Below are 18,887 nucleotides of genomic sequence, written 5' to 3'. Positions count from 1 at the left end.
GTGAACAATAAATCTTGCCCAGCATAACAAATCTGATAAAGAAAGCCGTATCCCCAGAGGAAACGCCGAAAATCTTAATGAAGAAAGTCATATCCCCAGCGGACCGAGCAAAATGATGAAAACTGGTATTCAGAAAAGCAAAGGGCCAGTGTCATCCCTAAATTCACGGAAGAAAAGCGCCGGAGGAAACACAAGCCGACAAGAAAGCAAGGCAACAAGAACAAATTGTTGTCTAGCCTAGCTTCTTGTTTTCTTTTAAACACGGTGTAACAAGGAGATCGGTAAGCAGTGGTAATAGCAGGCAACAACAGTAACCTTGCAGTCCCACGGTAGTCCCAGCTACCAAAACTTCCCGAACTACATTGACCTGATTCCTGGTTAGCCCAGGATATGTAGGAAACCTCTGAAGCAAAGGTTCGGTCAAATCTTTTTCAAAAAATGCTTCACACGGAGTACTCGGATGGGCAAAAATCGTTCACTTTATCTTTGCACGAAAACCCTTCGTGTCTTCGAGCAAAGAGGGGCAGCTGTAAGCACGTGATTTTTGCCCTATATGAGAATTACTCCCAATGAAATGCAAAATAAAATGATTTTTCTTGGTGTGCAATTTTGAGAATTTTTGTGACATTTTTTGGATAACTATTTGTATTTGTCTGTGCATGTTTATTTGTTAAATTAATAAAAAATACAAATATATGTCGCATTTTGCATGTAGGATTTAATTCTATAATTGTTAGTAATTAAGTTTGTTTTACAAAAATTAAAAATTTCAAAAATAGGCATCTTTTGCATTTTTAGCATTTAATGTCCAAATATACAATTTTATGCTTAATTATTACTTAATTGTGCGTTAATTGTTATTGGGAGTTAATTTGCGCTTTTATAACTTAATTTAGTTCTTAATAATAATTTAAGGATTTTTAGAATTTAGTTTTAGAAAAATAAAAGAAGAAAAGAGAGCAAAAATACAGAAAAATCGGATTGGGCCACTTCTTCAAATTTCAACCCCAGGCCCAAACAATTGTCCATCCTTCCACACGACCCGGTCCATTTCAAACCGGGTCAACCCAATCCATAACCCAACACCCCCTATCTTGCATTTCAAAAACAAAACAAAACAAAACCCTAAAAAACAAAAACGAAAAAACCATCTGCCCCCCCTCCCTATCTTCTTCTTCTCCAAAAAGCTCAAACACACAACCATGGCTTCCCCAAGCCCCCTCCAATGGATGCCTTAGCCTCCCATGACTGCCCTTTACCCTTCATTCTCACGTCCAAATGACCCCTCACGGCTTCATCTTCACCCTCACCATGGACGACCCAGCTGCGTCTTTATCTTCTCCTTCTTCTCCAAGCTTCACCAAGCTCCATCCATGGCTGCCCCCCCACACCCCAGCCTCCATGTCCAGCCATAAAAACGAACCTTACTGATGCGTCGTCTTCACGTCGATCGTCACCACCATAACCGCCTTTCTCGTCATTGTCTCCTCCATGGCGAGCTCAAGCTCGTCCATGGATGCTTCACCATCTCCAGTAGCTCCCCCCGCCTCCAACGAGCTAGCCTGCTCCGTCGACACAACCGGACGACCACCAGTCTTTCGTCGACGTCCAGCTCCACAGTCGACGACCAGCAGCTCCAACGATCCTCCATCTCCATCCACCAATAACCCAGCCCCATCATTCATGGCTGAACGTCCACCATGACAGCCCAGCAGCCCACGACAACCCAAGCCATGGCTACCCCGTCACAGTCATCATTCACCCCCAGTCCCGCCTCGTCGTCGTAGCCCGTCGTTTGTTCGATCTATTGGTCTGCGGAGTGTTAAAGGCTATTAAGGTCCGTCTCATCTCCCTTTCTCATTTTTAGGATCTATATGCGAGTGAGATAAGAGCCGCTAAAATCTGTTTAAATGTTATGGTTTAAGGAATTCGAATTTCTTCTTAGTTGAATCTGGGTTGTAAAAATTAGATTTTTTGTTTAATCGAATTTGAGTTTGATTGGTTTGTCATTCGTGATTATTAGTTGTAAAATGTATAGTATCTTTGCTAATATTGAGTTGGTTCGGATGATTTCATTTTGTGTGATGTTTGGTTTCCTTTCTTGTCGATTGTTCATCATTTTCTTGCATATGAAGTTAGTTTGTTTTCATTCAGTATGTTGGCAGTGTTCATTTGTTCTTGTTTAGGCTTAATCTAGAAGTGTGTTAGTTTAGTCACGCAATATTTATTTTGATGATATTTGGTCTGAATCGAGTTTCATAGTTTAAGTTGTGATTTGAGTTTGTTGAATCTTTTCATTTATGTTCATACTTTGTTTGATTGATCTTGAATCCGAAATTAGTATAGTTTGATCTTCTCGATTGTTGATTATCATTTTTGATTATTTCTTCAGTTTGCTTCATGATTTTGTTTAGTTTTAATATAGGAATTGTTGGTTGTAAAGTTGTTAGATTTTAAGTTCAAATGATTATTGAATTTAGAAATCTGAATATATTTGTTTGTTGTTGTTGAATCTGAAAGTAGGTTTGTTTGTTGTTAAAGATGTTGTTCAATCAAGATAATTTTAGTTGTTTCTTTGTTGTTCATCATTTAGTTTGAATTTTGTTGTTGAACATTGTTAGAAATTGATCATATTGGCTATATTTCGGTTAAGATTGATTAGGTGAATTGGTTATAGCTGATGGGGGTAGTTTGGTAATTTGCAGTACGTTCAGGGGTAAAATGGTAATTGCAATAAGGTCAGAGGGGTAGTTTGGGAATTGAACATTTTGAATAATTCTTTATGTTAAGCATGAGGGACAAAATGTAATGGAGTGGGGTTTGATATAATTGTTTAATATAAATGGGGGACAAGACATAATGTAGTGGAGGGGAATATGGTAATTGTTTATGTTAGGCATGGGGGACAAGATGTAATGGGTTGGTTTTGATATATTTGTTTAATGTAGTGGGGGATGAGTGGGAAGATAATGGGTTTGGTAGGAGAAAGTGTGGTTTTATTAATGGATTAAAGGGTTTGGGATGGAAAATAAATAGAGAAACTTGATCAGATTTTGAGAGGGAGTTTTTAGAGGAGAATAAGAAAAAAAAACGGACAGATAGAGAGAGAGAAAAAAAAAGAGCTGAATATTTAAGAGAGAAAGAAAAATTCCGAAAAATATTAAAACTTTCAAATAATAAAAAAAACTAAAAAAAAATCTTCTGCTTTCTTTCATTGTTTGAAATCAGCATTAATTGTGGTTGTTTCATCAAAGCTTGAAGCTTTTGTTTTGGGATTACTACTCCACCGGTTTGCAAACTCTGTTCCTGGGTTGTTACTGTTGCTGGACTGTTGTTGCTGTGCTGTATTGTTATTACTGCTGCTGATTCTCATCTTCATCTTCTTTTGTTTCCAATACCAGGTACACGACTGTAATACTAGCTATTGCAAGCTAATAATGTGGAAGCATGAATACATATGAAGAATGAAATTTTGAAGTTTTAATTTCGTTTTTCTTTGTTCCTTTTGTTGATTGTATTTAAGCTATTTCATGTATTACTGAATAATAATTGAAATAAGAAAAATAACATAAGTTAGTCTTTAATGAATCGGTTTGGCAAAACGGGTTAATTCACTAGTTATGAAGGTTTCAAGATTATCAACAGTAGGTTAATCATGAATAAGTAGCTAAGTTTAGCTAAGGCATGAATTTAAATTAAATTTCGTAAATTAGGCATTAAGGCATGATTTGAGTTCAAGCAAGATTAGAAGAACGTTTAAGTCTAATAAACTTTCTAATAAGCTTTAGTAATTATGGTTAAATCTAGTTTCAAATGGTTGTGAATAATCTCAATAATTTTTTTTTATAACAATGCTGAGTTGTATTTGATTCTTTTGGATATTAGTTGTCGAATTTTTATTTTATTTATAATTTCGAAATTTTGAGTAAAATTCCTTTTTTCATCAATATTTGAATTAATCTAGCAATTAGCATGCCATGTTTTCTTAAAATAATAAAAAAAGCTAGTAATTAATTAGGATTTTCTTTCTTTATTTTAGAGACTAATTTTTATAGAAAAATGTAGTCGCTTTAAGATTTGTCCATTTAAAATAAATGAGATGAGCCTCGCTTAATAAAATGTATAGATTGTGGGGCCCTCAATAAATGTACATTTAATTGCTTAGAATTCGGGAGCAGCCGTTTTAGCAAATTTCACGGCCCTACCCAAAATAATGATACGCTAGTCGCTTTAGGCGCGTATTTAATAATGTTATCTTCTTAAACTCGGGTGCGTATTTCATGCGACTCAAATCCAAATCCCAAAACATTGAATAACAATGTGTTCCGGATTGCGGTGCATTTCATGTGACGTAATCCAAAGACATGTTTTAAACAATGTTCACATTCTGGTAAAAATAATAATAACAATTATGAAAGCGGTAAAAAGATAAAATTTGCACATAAGTTCATATTTGTATAAAATCAGATAATCAAGCCGAATATAACAGTTGAGCGACCGTGCTAGAACCACGGAACTCGGGAATGCCTAACACCTTCTCCCGGGTTAACAGAATTCCTTATCCGGATTTCTGGTATGCAGACTGTAATATGGAGTCATTCTTTTCCTCGATTCGGGATTAAAATTGGTGACTTGGGACACCCTAAATCTCCCAAGTGGCGACTCTGAAATAAACAAACAAATCCCGTTTCGATTGTCCTTTAATTGGAAAAAACTCTTTCACCCCTCGCGGGGGCGGAAAAAGGAGGTGTGACAATCTTATTTATTTTTCGGTGTTTGGTACGCAAATTAAGAAAAATAGCTTCTCAAGAGTATTCATAAATAATTTAGAACCCACAAATTCATAAACTTTCGAACCGCTAAGCTTTCAAAACCGCGGAATTTCGAACCCGTAAACTTTATAATTTCTAAACTCGTATACTTCCAAACACATAAACCTCCGAACTCATAATTTTGGAACTTGTAAAATTTTGAACCTTTTAACCGATAAATTAAAAAATTAAAACTGAAAAATATATTTAAAAAATATTCTTTTCGGGGGGGAGGGGGGGAGGGAGGGGAGCAGTAAAACGAAAAATAAAATAGAAATTTAAATTATAAAAGAAAAAGTAAAAAAAAAATGTGCGGGTAGGGGGAAGGGGGGCACGTGGGAGGGGGAGGGAGGGTTAGGGTGGGTGATGCAGAAAAACGAAAAAATAAAAATTTGAAATTGCAAAAAAAAAATTAAGGTAAAAAATAATTTTTTTTGCGGTGGGGGTGGGGGGGTGGGTGTTAACAGAAAAACTGAAATTTGAAAAAAAATAAAATCGTTTTTGGAGAGGAGGTGGGGTGGGTTGGTGATGGTGGGGACGGTTGAGAAGGAGTTTTGGAAAATATTTTCCCTTCCCTGATAAGGAAAACATTTCCTCCAATTGAAGGAAAAGGCAAAATACATGTCAGCCCCTTAAAGTTGTTCACACCTTTCAGTTAGACACTTCATTTTAAGTCTGTTCCATTTGAACACTCTAACCACATCTCAAACGTGTCATTTAGACACAAACTTGAGATGTGTGTAATTTACATACCAAAGTGACAAATAAAAGGCGGACACGTAGATTTAACTTAAATAAATTTTAAAAAAACTTTTAAAAACAAAAGAAAAATGTTAAAAGAAAAACAAGAATGCCCCCCCCCCCCCCGGTCATTTTCCGCGATGAAACCCCTTCCTTTTGTCTTCTGCCCCAGCAACCCCTCCTCCCTATTTCGTTTCCTTTAAGAAACTCTCCGCCGCCACTATTTTCCTCCCTAAATTTGTCAAGTGTGGAAGCAGACAATGAAGTTAATTAGTTTAAGATTTCATGTAACAAATTAATAATCTAAACATATATATTGGAATACTCTTTATTAATCTTCCTTAATGATCTGCGATTTCTTTGCATATATGATAAATGTAATTCCAAATACACTTACAGATTTCAAGTGGCAATTGAACCCAATTACAAAAATCTGAAGGAAAGTTACGGGAATTATTCCCATTTACATTGGTGAAAACCCAGTTCTAAATTAAAAATGAAATAATTTTTTTGAGAAGAGATGTTAATGATAAGTCGAAAATCGGAGCAAAAATACCTAAAATAATGAGTAGCTTTCATAAAATTTGCTTTAAAATCGTTAGATTTTGGTCAAAACTAGCTCAAAAGAGCTAGCATTCTTAAAAGAGAGAGAGAAAAGCATTTGTTTAGAATTCTGGAAAAATATCATCAATGTTCATAGCCTGAGCTTTGTGATTTTCGAAGATAAAGATTAGTCGGGGTGGGTGGGGTTGGGGAGGGAGGGGACAGAGAGAGTAGATAGCATTTGGAAAATGAGGAGTTTGTGTTTTGGGCCATTTCATGTGCTTGAAAAATGTAAGAAATACTGTCTTGCGATGTCAGTTTTTTGTGTCTAAATGACAACATTTGACATGTGGTTAGAGTGTATAAATGGAACGGATTTAAGATTGAGTGTCTAAGTGAAAAGTGTAAACAACTTTAAAGGTTTATCGATGTATTTTGGCATAAGAAAAATACTTTCCAAAACACTTAAGTCAACCAAACATAAAAAAATTAAAAAATATTTTCATACCAAGCACACCCTAAGCCCCACGTGAGTTTGGATGGGATTGGTGAATGAATCAAAGAGAAATCGGCACAGTATAGCTGCTCCCAAACTAATGGTAAGTCAATATATATTTTTTGCATGAATATACGTATAAAAACATAGTAACTAGTCTATATGTCCCAAATTAAATGTTTTAATGATTAAAATTGTAAGATTATGCATTAATCTTATCATTAGTTCATTAAGAAAATTTAATTTAATATTATACCGATTAATTTAATTACTGATAATGAATTACTGGTACTTCAAAAACAATCCGATTATCGTAAAAGTCAAATTAAACTCTTGGAAGTCGTTTGGTTTGAAAATAAGTTATGCTGGAACTAATTATGCTGAGATTAATTATCCTGATATAGTTTTTATTGATTGTTTAGTATGTTGTATTAATTCTGAAATTGTCAATTTTACTGTTTTATCTTGAAATAACTTATCTTGGGAATACTATTTCACCCTCTAAAAGATAAGTTATCCTGGTATATAAATTTATATTATTTACACAAATATTAATCAGTCTTACCTCGTAATCCGAAAAGATTTACTTACGGCGAAAAGGAGGAAATATTTGCTTAATGGTAAATGGTGATAAGTAAATGTGTTAGGAATATCTGCACCTGTTGATCTATGTTAACATGAGTTTAAGTTAAGTTAATATACATCGTGTAAAGAATTTTATTTATTATTTATAATTAATCTTGAAATAAAACAAATTATCTATTACAACAAAGGAACCTGATTGCACATTAATTTTGACCCGTCTTACATACTTGGCATAGAAAATCATGATTTTTCAAAGGTGGAAATCATATTTGATAGTATTTCGATTATATCTAAACAACTTCACACTATGCCACATGGCAATTTAGGACAAAATTAATTAGGTTAGATAATAATTAGTTTTTTTTAATTTAAATTTTTTAAAATTTAAATATGTATTGTTAATAATTAATTACTTTCTTTGAATCTACAAATTTAGAGTTCTGAAAGTATTTTAAAATAAAAAACAAAAAGGAGAAAATAAAAAAAAAACATCAATTCAAATTTAGGAGCAGTTGCTTCCTAATATGGTGGTTTATATCTATAAAAAAACTGCCAAATATTTTTTTGACAAAGAAAATAATTTGATTTTGAATTTATAGATAGAAATATATGAGTTAAGATAAAACAAAAGTTCATTTACTTATGAAAAATAATACAAAATAGAATTATTAAAAATATCAATAAATATATGAAAAAATAGTACAATTACTTTTCTATTATATTTTGAAAAAAATTTAAATTATAATTTTATCTATATATGATAGTATCTTGATTATATGTAAAAAGCTTCACAATAGGCTAAATGGCAATTTAGGACAAAGTTAGTTAGGTTAGGTAATAATTAGTTTTTTTTTTGAATTTATATTTTTAAAAATTTAAATTATGCATTATGTATTGTTAATAATTAGTTACTTTCTTTGAGTTTACAAATTTAGAGTTTTAAAATTATTTTAAATATAAAATGAAAAGAAGAAAATAAAAGAAAACTATCAATTCAATTTAGAAGCAGTTTCTTCCTAATATGGTAACTTATATCTACAAAAAAATTCCAAATATTTTTTTGATAAAAATAATAATTTGATTTCGAATTTATAGATAGAAATATTTGAGTTGAGATAAAACAAAAGTTCATTTGCTTATGAAAAATAATGCTAAATAGCAATTATTAAAACTATCAATAAATATATGATAAAATAGTAAAATTACTTTTCTGTTTATATTTCAAAAAACAAAATTCAAAATTACAATTTTATTTATATATGACAATATTTTGATTATATATAAAATTTAAAATGGAAAAAAATAATTATAATATTATAGTAGAAAAAATATAGATGAAACAGAGATAATATGAGGATATTTCAACATTGAATTAATTTAGAAAAATAAAATAAATTAAGTAAATAATACACATATTATTGATAAATTTAGAAAATTACAGAATTGTGAACAATAAAATAAAATTTAAAAATATTTTTTGAGAAGCAAAAATGAAAATGACATTAAACCAAGTGACACACTAATAAATTGTCATATTAATAGTGTAATAATATTAAATAATAAAAATTATAATAAGAAAAATAAGAAACAAAATTATTATACGAATGACTATATAATTCATTTTTCTTTAATTTCATATAATTTAGTTAATGAAATGTTGTATTGAGAAGTAAAATTCCAATTAAATTTTATTAAAATAACATGATATAATATACTAAAAAGATAAATTATAATTAAAATAATGAATAGTTCTAATATTGACTGCGCAACGCGCGGGGTTTTAATACTAGTTTATAATTAATCTTGAAATAAAACAAGTTATCTATTACAACAAAGGAACCTGATTGCACATTAATTTTGACCCGTCCTACATATTTGGCATAGAAAATCATGATTTTCCAAAGGTGGAAATCCTGACAACTAGTTGTCGAAATGTTATTATAAAATATCATAAAAACGATTTTCCTACACCATGGGATAGTTAGCAAAGGAATATATAATTTTTTGTAAATCTAGTTGCTCATTATTTGGCAAGAGAATCAAAATATTATGCTTGTTTTTTAACTGAAAGTATGCTCCCGTAAACTTATTGATTGCCGATTTAACTTCATAAAAGTCTTTGTTTGAGTTAAAAAAAAAAAAAAAAAACAGAACACTGATATTTCTCGTTAATGTCTCACTAAGATTTAAGCGGGAAACTAAAAATATTTCCTCATTACTCTTTTAGCCCGGAAAAAAAAAATACAGAAATAAATCAATCAAAAGAAAAGGCATGCCAGAGAAAACGTCCACACGAAATTTTCTTAGGTTTTGGTCCAAATCAAGGCTCCCAATTCTTCTTCTTCTCCTCACCACATCGGAACCGACGTCGGCAATCTCCAAAGTCCTAAGTCTCTCCAAATCCAGCCTCTCAATAATTCAATTCCGTTGCAGCCCTTACCGCTGAATAGAAAGCAGAGGCTTTCGCAGTTTAATTTGCCACATTCCTGTAAGTTCAACTTTTTAAATTTAGAACGTGATCGTCCTCATCCCATCTCATATTTCCTCATTTTCTAATGAAATGTAAACCCAAAAAGAAAAAAAAGTTTCTAACTTGGATGAATGCTAGATGCAGTTTTCTCTCAATTATGATTTTCTAGCACTAAATTTGCTCTTTTGCCTTAGTTATAGCTAGTGGATGTTATCTGTAATGGACTAGAATGAGCAAGTTATATTTTTCTGAAAGCCACAAGGTGCTCGATATATGTCCTCTGAGACCAAAGATGGAATAATCGTGACCAAACAAACAAAAATATGTACATCATAAGTAGAGACGCATATGAATACTGTACAAAAATCATACCAAGAAATATATTTATTTCCAAAGGGCATACAAACAATTGGCCGTTCAAGAGCCTGTTCCAACACTAAGCAATCCAATACAAACCACAACCTTGCACCTAACGAGAAGTTTAATGCAGGAGATAAATCGAATATCACAACCTGCTAAACAAATGAAAATCAAAAACCAACTTCAGAAAGACAAAAAAAAGTCAGAAGCATTTAGGGACAAGTGAATCCCTTTGGAGCCTTCTTACTGCAAACATTGAGCAGTAAGTTAAGGGAAATAGGGAGATTTAGGTTAACGCCCAAAATTTTAGCCTTAAGGGCAGTGCAAAGGCAGACAGCAGCCTCCAAATCCACTAGATTCTCAATAAGACTGCAGCATGGTTTTACAGGTGGAGTTCCCAGGGTAACATTCAGCAAACCGTTAAGCACATTAGCGCAAACACCTAGTTTTAAGGCATCAGTTGGGCATTTCCCGCCTTGAGAAGAAGGAGGAGGGGGGCATGGCTTTGGCTTTGGTTTAGGTTTAGGTTTAGGGCTAGGGCCTGGGCAAGTGCTGCATGCACTCACTACTGTGAAGAAAAGGATATTGAATATAACAAAGAGGGCTAGTGACTTGGCCATCTTGATCTCAAAGCTAGTGCAAGATTTGCTAGCTAAAGGGATAACAGAGAAATGTTTTGAATTATGATAATGAAGAATTAAAAGATAAATGGCTTGCTTTTATAGGCTGCATGTATAAGGAGGGAGACAAAAAAAGATGAGAAAACATTCTTAAACTCATGTGTGTAAGCCAGGAATTTTAGCTGGCTAGAAGCATATTTTGGTAGATCTTGGAGGTATGTGAAGAAGGAATTAATTCTGGTTTCCATGTTCCACGTTGAGTTTCAATATTAAAATTCAAGTAATTGTCTTATCTCGTAGCTTTATTGGTGATATATTATGTATGCTGACAGTATAAAAAATAATTATGTTATTGTAGTTTATCGCACACTAGCTAGACCCTTTATTCTTTTTAATGAAAAATCACTCTAGTGTTTCTTGGGTAAAAATACCGTAGAGCAAAACATAGAGAGTACAAGTAGTGGTTATGGCCTTACCTCTTGTTTCGAGCTACAAAGTAGCAAATGCCATATAAGAGTGTGCAGCTAAGACTACATATTGGCCAGAAGTAGGATAACTCCCCTTTACATGGATGTATGAAATGAGCTTTCAAAAGGAGTAAAAAGGTGCAATACTTCATATAGTATTGGCATTCTTTCCTTCTTAGTCAGTGCCAAAAGAATGATACCTTTTTTTATTTAGTAATAATTGTACTTTAACTTTCTTACCCTTAATGAGGTGATTTTTAACCAAAATTTTTTATGGATTGTTTTAGACCAAAAATTTCAATTTTTTTTATTTATTTCTTAAATTTCGTGTCTAGTCAAATACTTTTACATAAATTGGGACAGAGGGAGTAAAGTTATATGCATAATCAACAACGAAATAGCCTTTTTGTGGTCTATTTCTAAAGGTTGGTAAACCAATTTGAGCTTGCTAAAGCCTACATGTCATGATTTTCATATAGGAGATTCATATTTGAACGTCAAAGTATGAAAGAAAATCCCCGTAATACAAGAATGCCAGAGCGTTACTCAAAAGAAAACCAAAGGCAATTTGAGCAAACCTTGACAAGGAAGGGTGAAGCCCTAGCCATCTAAGCTTAAACGATACTTTTGATTTGATCTTGGCATACTATAGCTTAATAATCTAGTCACGGGCTACACAAGAAAGAGCAAGTGGGATCACCAGAACTTTAATAAGATTAAAATTATTCTTCTCATGAATGTGGCCAAAGATCCCCACGTCAAATTATTGTAGTTTGTAATAAACTACTCTTGTTTATTTATTGAAATATTTCTAGTGGAAACCATCTCTTGTACCAAGTATAATTTAGAAAATGGGAGCTTGATTCTGGTTGGATTATATTTGGAGATTATCTTCTAATTGACGATTTATTTTGCATTTGGACTTGTAAGTCTTCTTAATGGTAATAAATTGTATGGTTTGTCTGGTTTCCGTCACAGGACTCATAAAAGAAAGAGAAAGCATATGTATTGTGAAATATGGCAAGTGTATTACTCCCATTTTGTGTGGCATTTTTTTCTTACAAGGCCACATAGAAGAATTGCACATTTCTAAATTTAAAAATAATTAATTTAAACTCTCCATTTTACCTTTAATAATAAATTTTTATATTACAAAAATCTCATGACATACTTTAGATCACAAGTTCTGAAAGTCTGTCTTTCTTTTAACTCTATGCTCGTTCAAACTACACCATATAGTGAAACGGAGGGAATATTAGTTTTGGTGGTCAGTATTGACTCACAAGAACTAGTTTTGCTTCGATGACAACCAAAGCTTACATTTGTTTATACAAGATTTGATGCCAAGAAACAAATCCTTTCTTAGTTCCAACACCATCAACTTTTCTATAATTGTACAGAGAAACTGATACCTTGATCTTTGATATTAGGCTATATAGATGATATTTACACCTTAATATTATCATGCTTTATTGTTGTTTTATAGGCAAATTGCCAACAAAATGCTCTAAATGGTGTTCTTTTGTTTCGCAGGGAATATTCTAAGTGAGGAAGAACCACAGAGTGTTTTGGAGGCAATAATGTGAAGAAAACGCCCACTCAAGCAGTACCGAAAGAAGCAAAAAGATGTACTGAGCAAAAATTCCACCGCGACCGCGGTGTAACCGCAGCAGATCAAGAGGCGAGGCAGAATACTCAGCATTCACCGCGGTCGTGCCGCGGTCCTGCCGCTACTGCGGTGCACTGTTCACTCGTCAGCAAATTTGGGGACCAAAGTATAAATTCGGGAAAACTTGTTCCAAACCCTTATAAGCTTTAGAGACTCGCCCAAGAATTTTTGAAGCTTGTTTTTAGAATACTTTGGAGGCAAGAACAAGTGTGAGAAGATCAACCAAACATTAGAGTTTTTTTATCTCTTTTATTTTCTTGCAATTACCCATTATGACTAATTTAGTAGTTTTATCTTGTTTTGTCATGAGTAGCTAATTCCTTAGTCTAGGTGTTTAATCTCTTTTATCTTGTTTAATCTCTATTTGTTCAACTACGTGTTTGTTGTAGTTAATTGACAGGATCTTCAATTAGCTGTGCCTATTTAGTGTGCATAACTCGGGGGAGAGTGCATATTTAGGTAATTGTTGAATAACACCACTCCCAAAGTATATGAGGAATCAATAACTGCGGGTTTAAAGGCGGGATTAGGGATAACGAAGCCTTGGGTGCAATCTAAAGTGAGCTGTAATAAACAAAGTCAGCTAGTGTATCTCGGGAGAGTGCGTCTAGTAAATTATCGTGATTACTCGGGAGAGATTTACGGTAATAGGAGTGCTCATGATTGATAGAGATGATTTGGTGAATCTATATGAAACATAACCGGAAGGGATTCCATCAATAGGGGAAATCATAACCTTAGAACCTTCTCTTAATTGTTTACAACTTAATCATAGTTAGTTTTCAGTTGCTTATTTACTTTCATTCTTAGTTAGTAGAAATAACATCAATTGTTATTGACAACATTTGGGAAGTTGATTTCTGAGAATTTAGTAAATCCAACGAAAGTAATTGATAGGTTAATTCCTTGTGGGTTTAACTCTGGGCTAAATACTCAGATTATATTTGCAACGTCCGCGTGTCCTTTTTATAAGGTATAATTGGGCGCGATCAATCTTATACTTGTTCTGTTCAGTAAAATTGACCCAACTGAATCTACATGTTGCCCGCAAAATAAGGAATTCAGACTAAGATGCTACCGATGAATGCAACCGTAGCACACTGTGTGAGCATTTGTGGTATTTCTCATCATAAATAATTCTAAAAACAAATGGAAGAAGTTGTTTTTTGGAACTTTATCATAATATAGAATATTGATAATTTGATATACTTCATGCGTTACTTGCTAGTGAAATAATATGTTTTCGTCTTCAAATTAATTTATGATAAATGCATTTGTTGTATTTATTTAAAAGTCTATGCTAATAATACTCTGATCTGCCGTAACTATCTTAAAAAGTTCAAGTTAGCTTATACTATTATGTAACATGGTTTCACTTGAAAGAGTGGCTAAACTAGGATCAAGCAAAATAAAGTTTTCTATAAATGTTTCCTCTTTCCCCAAAAGCATTGTTAATTGTGGAGAGTTTATTGGGCCTAATATCTAGAGTTCGGAACCAAAATGTTATTTTTTTGGATAAAAATAACATTAATAAGTGTAAAAAAAAAGTTATCATTCTATATTTTAAACCGCGCTATATATGTATAGTGCATGTATTAACTGTGTTATATATATAATGCATGAAATCACCAAATTGAACACGAAATCATTGGGCGGCCTAATGGTTAAAGAGTAGTTATGAAGATGGTTTTGTCCTTGAGGTACAAGGTTCAAATCCCTACACCGACATTCTTATATTTTCCTATTTCTTTTTCATTTTTTCATTATTTGGTTTAAGTGTTTAGTTATAAATATTTTAATAGAGAAGCCTTTTATTATTTCTTTAAATAATCAACCAATACTTTTAATAGTTATTTTCTGTCATACGTAAAACAAAATTATTTTTTGCCTTTTATTTTCAAATTAGAATTATAAGTTTTATTTTATAGTTAAAATTTCCATAAGAGAATATATATATATAGCTTAATCTATTGGTTGAATCTATTGGTTGAATTATTTTATTTTTTGATATCTTTCTTTCTAAATTAGTTAGCAAACATATATTATTCAATAGATAAGAAAAAGAATATAATTCAAAAAATAGAAAAATATCTGGATATCTATATTATATTAAAAGGAGAATAGTGAAGCATGTGGTTAAGTCAAGTGACAAGCTAAAAAAATTTATAATTTTTTATTTTGAATAGTCTAAAATATTTTGAATAATCAAATAAATTTTTTATCTTGCCACTTGACTTGACTAATCAAATAATCTAATCAAATTGTCTAATTTTATCTTGCCCTATAATTACGGTATTGCTAATATTTAAAGACCTACTAAATGATAATTACAAATAAGTATGATTAACTCTAGATTCAAAATATAAATTTATTTTTTAGTTAAGAATTTTTATATATCAATATGATAAAAATCAAGAATATTGCTTGGCATATAATATTACCCCTTATATGATAATATTTAAATTACGGTATTGCTAATATTTAAAGGTCTACTAAATGATAATTACAAATAAGTATGATTAACTCTAGATCCAAAATATAAAATTTATTTTTTAGTTAAGAATTTTTATATATCAATATGATAAAAATCAAGAATATTGATTGCCATATAATGTTACCCCTTATATGATAATAATCAAATAAATTTTTTATCTTGCCACTTGACTTGACTAATCAAATAGTCTAATCAAATAGTCTAATTTTATCTTGCCCTATAATTACGGTATTGCTAATGTTTAAAGGCCTACTAAATGATAATTTCAAATAAGTATGATTATCTCTATATTCAAAATATAAAATTTATTTTTTAGTTAAGAATTTTTATATATCAATATGACAAAAATCAAGAATATTGCTTGGCATATAATATTACCCCTTATATGATAATATTTAAATTGTAAATACCTAATTATTTCTACATTTAAATTTTAAATAATTTTTTATTTTGAATAGTCCAAAATATTTTGAATTATCAAATAAATTTTTTATCTTGCCACTTGACTTGACTAATCAAATAGTCTAATTTCATCTTGCCCTATAATTACGGTATTGCTAACGTTTAAAGGTCTACTAAATGATAATTACAAATAAGTATGATTAACTCTAGATTCAAAATATAAAATTTATTTTTTAGTTAAGAATTTTTATATATCAATATGATAAAAATCAAGAATATTGATTGGCATATAATATTACCCCTTATATGATAATATTTAAATTAGAAATTTCTAATTATTTCTATATTTAAATTGTAAATACCTAATTATTTTTAGCTTGCCACTTGACTTAACCACATGCTTCACTATTCTCCTTTTAATATAATATAGATATCCAGATATTTTTCTATTTTTTTGGATTGTATTCAACCTTGTACATCAAGGACAAAACCATCTTCATAACTACCCTTCAACCATTGGGCCGCCCAATGGTTTCATGTATAATGTGGTGATTTCATGTGTTATATATATAACGCAGTTAAGATATGCGCTATACGTATATAGCGCGGTTCTAAACCGCGCTATGCTTTAACGGCTAAAACACCGTTAAAGTATAACGTGGTTTAAAATCGCACTATATATAGAATGGTAACTTTTTTTTTTTTTACACTTATTAATGTTATTTTTGTCCAAAAAAAACAAACATTTTGGAGCAAAAAGGTAGCCTCGACCGAAACTGGACCCCGACAAAAATGAAGTCAACTAAATTGGAGTTTCGTTTATAAAAGGTATTTTTATACAAATAGCTGGTCGGATTTGCTGTTTACTTTCTGGTATACATAGATTATATGTATTTTTTATTTACATAGATTATAAACTGATTATATACAGGTTACATATATATTAGATATTTGCTGACTATTTTTTAGTTTAAACGGTTGGGTGGGTGGTTATTTAGGTTATTTCTTCTATAAAATATTGGGCTGCATACGTTTTTAACAAAATTCGAAACAGGGCCGCAGAAGAAGTTTATTAAATTAGCAATAAAACAATTCAGTGGTTCCAACTGAAAATTGAGATTGGATGACTGAGTTCCCACGAGCTGGTACACTTACCATTGACACCGAAAACTATTAGTATAAGCCTATAAGGAACGTTTTTGGTTGGCAGTGATTATTATAAACAACTACTTATAAATGAATTGTATTTAGTGTAAAACAAATTTTAACTGTAAGTGTAAAAATTAACCCCCCCCCCCCCCCAAAAAAAAAATAAAATAGGGGTGTCGAGCACAATATCAATAAAGTACACATTAACTTAAGAAGTTCTTTTACTGAAATTTCAAGGGTTGAGTGCGGTTGTATTCTGAAATTTGGTTTCCACCAAGATAAGATTTTCACATGCATTAAGTTAAAATACATTTTCAGTTGAATCATTCACGGACTGAACAAACATTGTCTTTAATAATGGAAAGCGATTAGCACTTAGCAGAATAAAGCTATTAACGAAGCATAGATATACACTATCTCTTAACTTATCAATAGAACTTTTCTACCTTAACGAAGAATATTTTAAGAGAAAGAATGAGCGTGGTCCAAATAGGAACATGGTTTCCTGTGGAAGCAGGACACTTTTTGGTGGAATTGTCTTAATGGATGGAGCCTGCTGTTATACGAGTTCTTGAAAAGTGAAAACCCACTAGCTTTTGTATTAAAAATTACTAAATATTTTTTACTATTTGATTATAAATCCAATTATTATTGTTAACTTGAGATAGCCATCGAAATTTATAAATATCAAATCTTGAATCTTCCCCTACTTCTTACTTCATCTACTCCCATTGTGGACCTAACACTAAAAAAGTATTCTTATTTTGAAAAAAAATAATTTGAAAACTATACTCCTATTTGTTGAAGCACTGCATCATTCGTTCAAGTGGATGAAATCTGCAATTTAGAAAGAATGACACGAACTACAATGCCAATTGGGTAGTCACGGGTGTGTTTTCTGTACCTATTGGTCGGTCTTGTGATACCCAAAATTTGATAAAATATCAGTCCACAAACACTATAAACTTTCAAGAAAATGTCTAGACAAAGTTCTGCAAAGTAATTTGAGCCAGAATCTCTCTGCTTTAAATTATTTGCCACCTTTATTCCAGGCTAGCATTAGTTCACATGTCTGCATGCATGCCAAATTCTAGGGTTCATATGCCTCCACGAATTTGCCTATAAATACGCACTTCATTTTCTCTACACTAAACCTAAAAAATAGTACTCCGTACTAATATACAAAACATAAATCCTCTGCTTCGTTATGGATTCAAAGAGATACTTAGTTACTCTCTTTTTACTCTTTAACATTCTTTTCTTTACCCTTGTAAGTGGCTGCTGGAGTGGCTGCAATAATAATCCACCAACTCCAAAACCAAATCCGAACCCGAACCCAAATCCTAACCCTAGCCCATCAAAGGGACACTGCCCTAGAGATGCCCTAAAACTAGGTGTTTGTGCCAAGGTGCTGAACGGACCCATCGGAGCCGTCATCGGAACCCCACCGGACATGCCTTGTTGTTCCGTACTAGGTGGACTTTTGGATCTTGAAGCTGCAGTTTGCCTTTGCACTGCACTGAAAGCCAACATTCTTGGAATCAACATTGATATTCCCATTGCACTAAGCTTGCTTATTAATACTTGTGGGAAAAGCCTACCATCTGACTTCACTTGTGCCTAAGCTATAATGCTTCTCTTTTGAGTCGCCACGAATAAGTTTTATTGACAGGACTATTCTTAACGACCATTTAGGTTGGCACAAAAAAAATTGTGATGATTTCTTTATTTTCTGTGGTGATTAAAGTCTCATTGCTTGTATGTTTGATGAATTATTTCCCTTTGTTGTTTTAGCATTAGAGGAATTTGTTTTTCATTTTAGTTTGTTGAAGTTCATGTTGTATTTTAGTTCTTTGTTGTTAGGACTTAGGAATGAGCACTTGATAATTCGTACGAAGAGATTGTTCTTCCATCTCCTTAGTAATTCACTAGTGCTTCCTTTATTGACTTGATGAATTTCTAATTCACCAGTGGCTTCTATTTCTCCTTTATTTTGTGTATCCTCTTGCTGGTATTTTCACTGGTTTGGGAGAATAAGTGGATTAGTGCACGATAATTGATATGCTTGGAGCTACTCCCT

The 18,887-nt window shown here is 32.1% G+C and overlaps 2 protein-coding genes and 1 long non-coding RNA gene across 3 annotated transcripts; 2 read left to right on the top strand and 1 right to left on the bottom strand.

Moving 5' to 3' along the window:
• Positions 1-9,526: 9,526 nt before the first annotated feature.
• Positions 9,527-13,198, top strand: LOC142176495 (uncharacterized). The gene is made up of 2 exons (XR_012705146.1): positions 9,527-9,664; positions 12,627-13,198. It is a non-coding gene; the product is annotated as an uncharacterized LOC142176495 (long non-coding RNA).
• On the bottom strand, positions 10,034-10,692 carry LOC107764233 (putative lipid-binding protein AIR1B). The gene has a single exon (XM_016582787.2). It carries the CDS (start codon positions 10,624-10,626, stop codon positions 10,219-10,221), a length of 408 nt encoding a protein of 135 aa, XP_016438273.1. The 5' UTR covers positions 10,627-10,692; the 3' UTR covers positions 10,034-10,218.
• A 4,816-nt stretch (positions 13,199-18,014) lies between the features above and the next one.
• On the top strand, positions 18,015-18,431 carry LOC107800677 (14 kDa proline-rich protein DC2.15-like). Its single transcript, XM_016623903.2, has one exon. The coding sequence runs from the start codon at positions 18,015-18,017 to the stop codon at positions 18,429-18,431; it is 417 nt and encodes a 138-aa protein (XP_016479389.1).
• Positions 18,432-18,887: the final 456 nt, after the last annotated feature.

This window comes from Nicotiana tabacum, chromosome 1 (assembly GCF_000715075.1).
Source record: "Nicotiana tabacum cultivar K326 chromosome 1, ASM71507v2, whole genome shotgun sequence".
In the NCBI taxonomy this organism is placed as follows: Eukaryota; Viridiplantae; Streptophyta; class Magnoliopsida; order Solanales; family Solanaceae; genus Nicotiana; species Nicotiana tabacum.
This window is presented reverse-complemented; position numbering and strand designations above follow the sequence as displayed.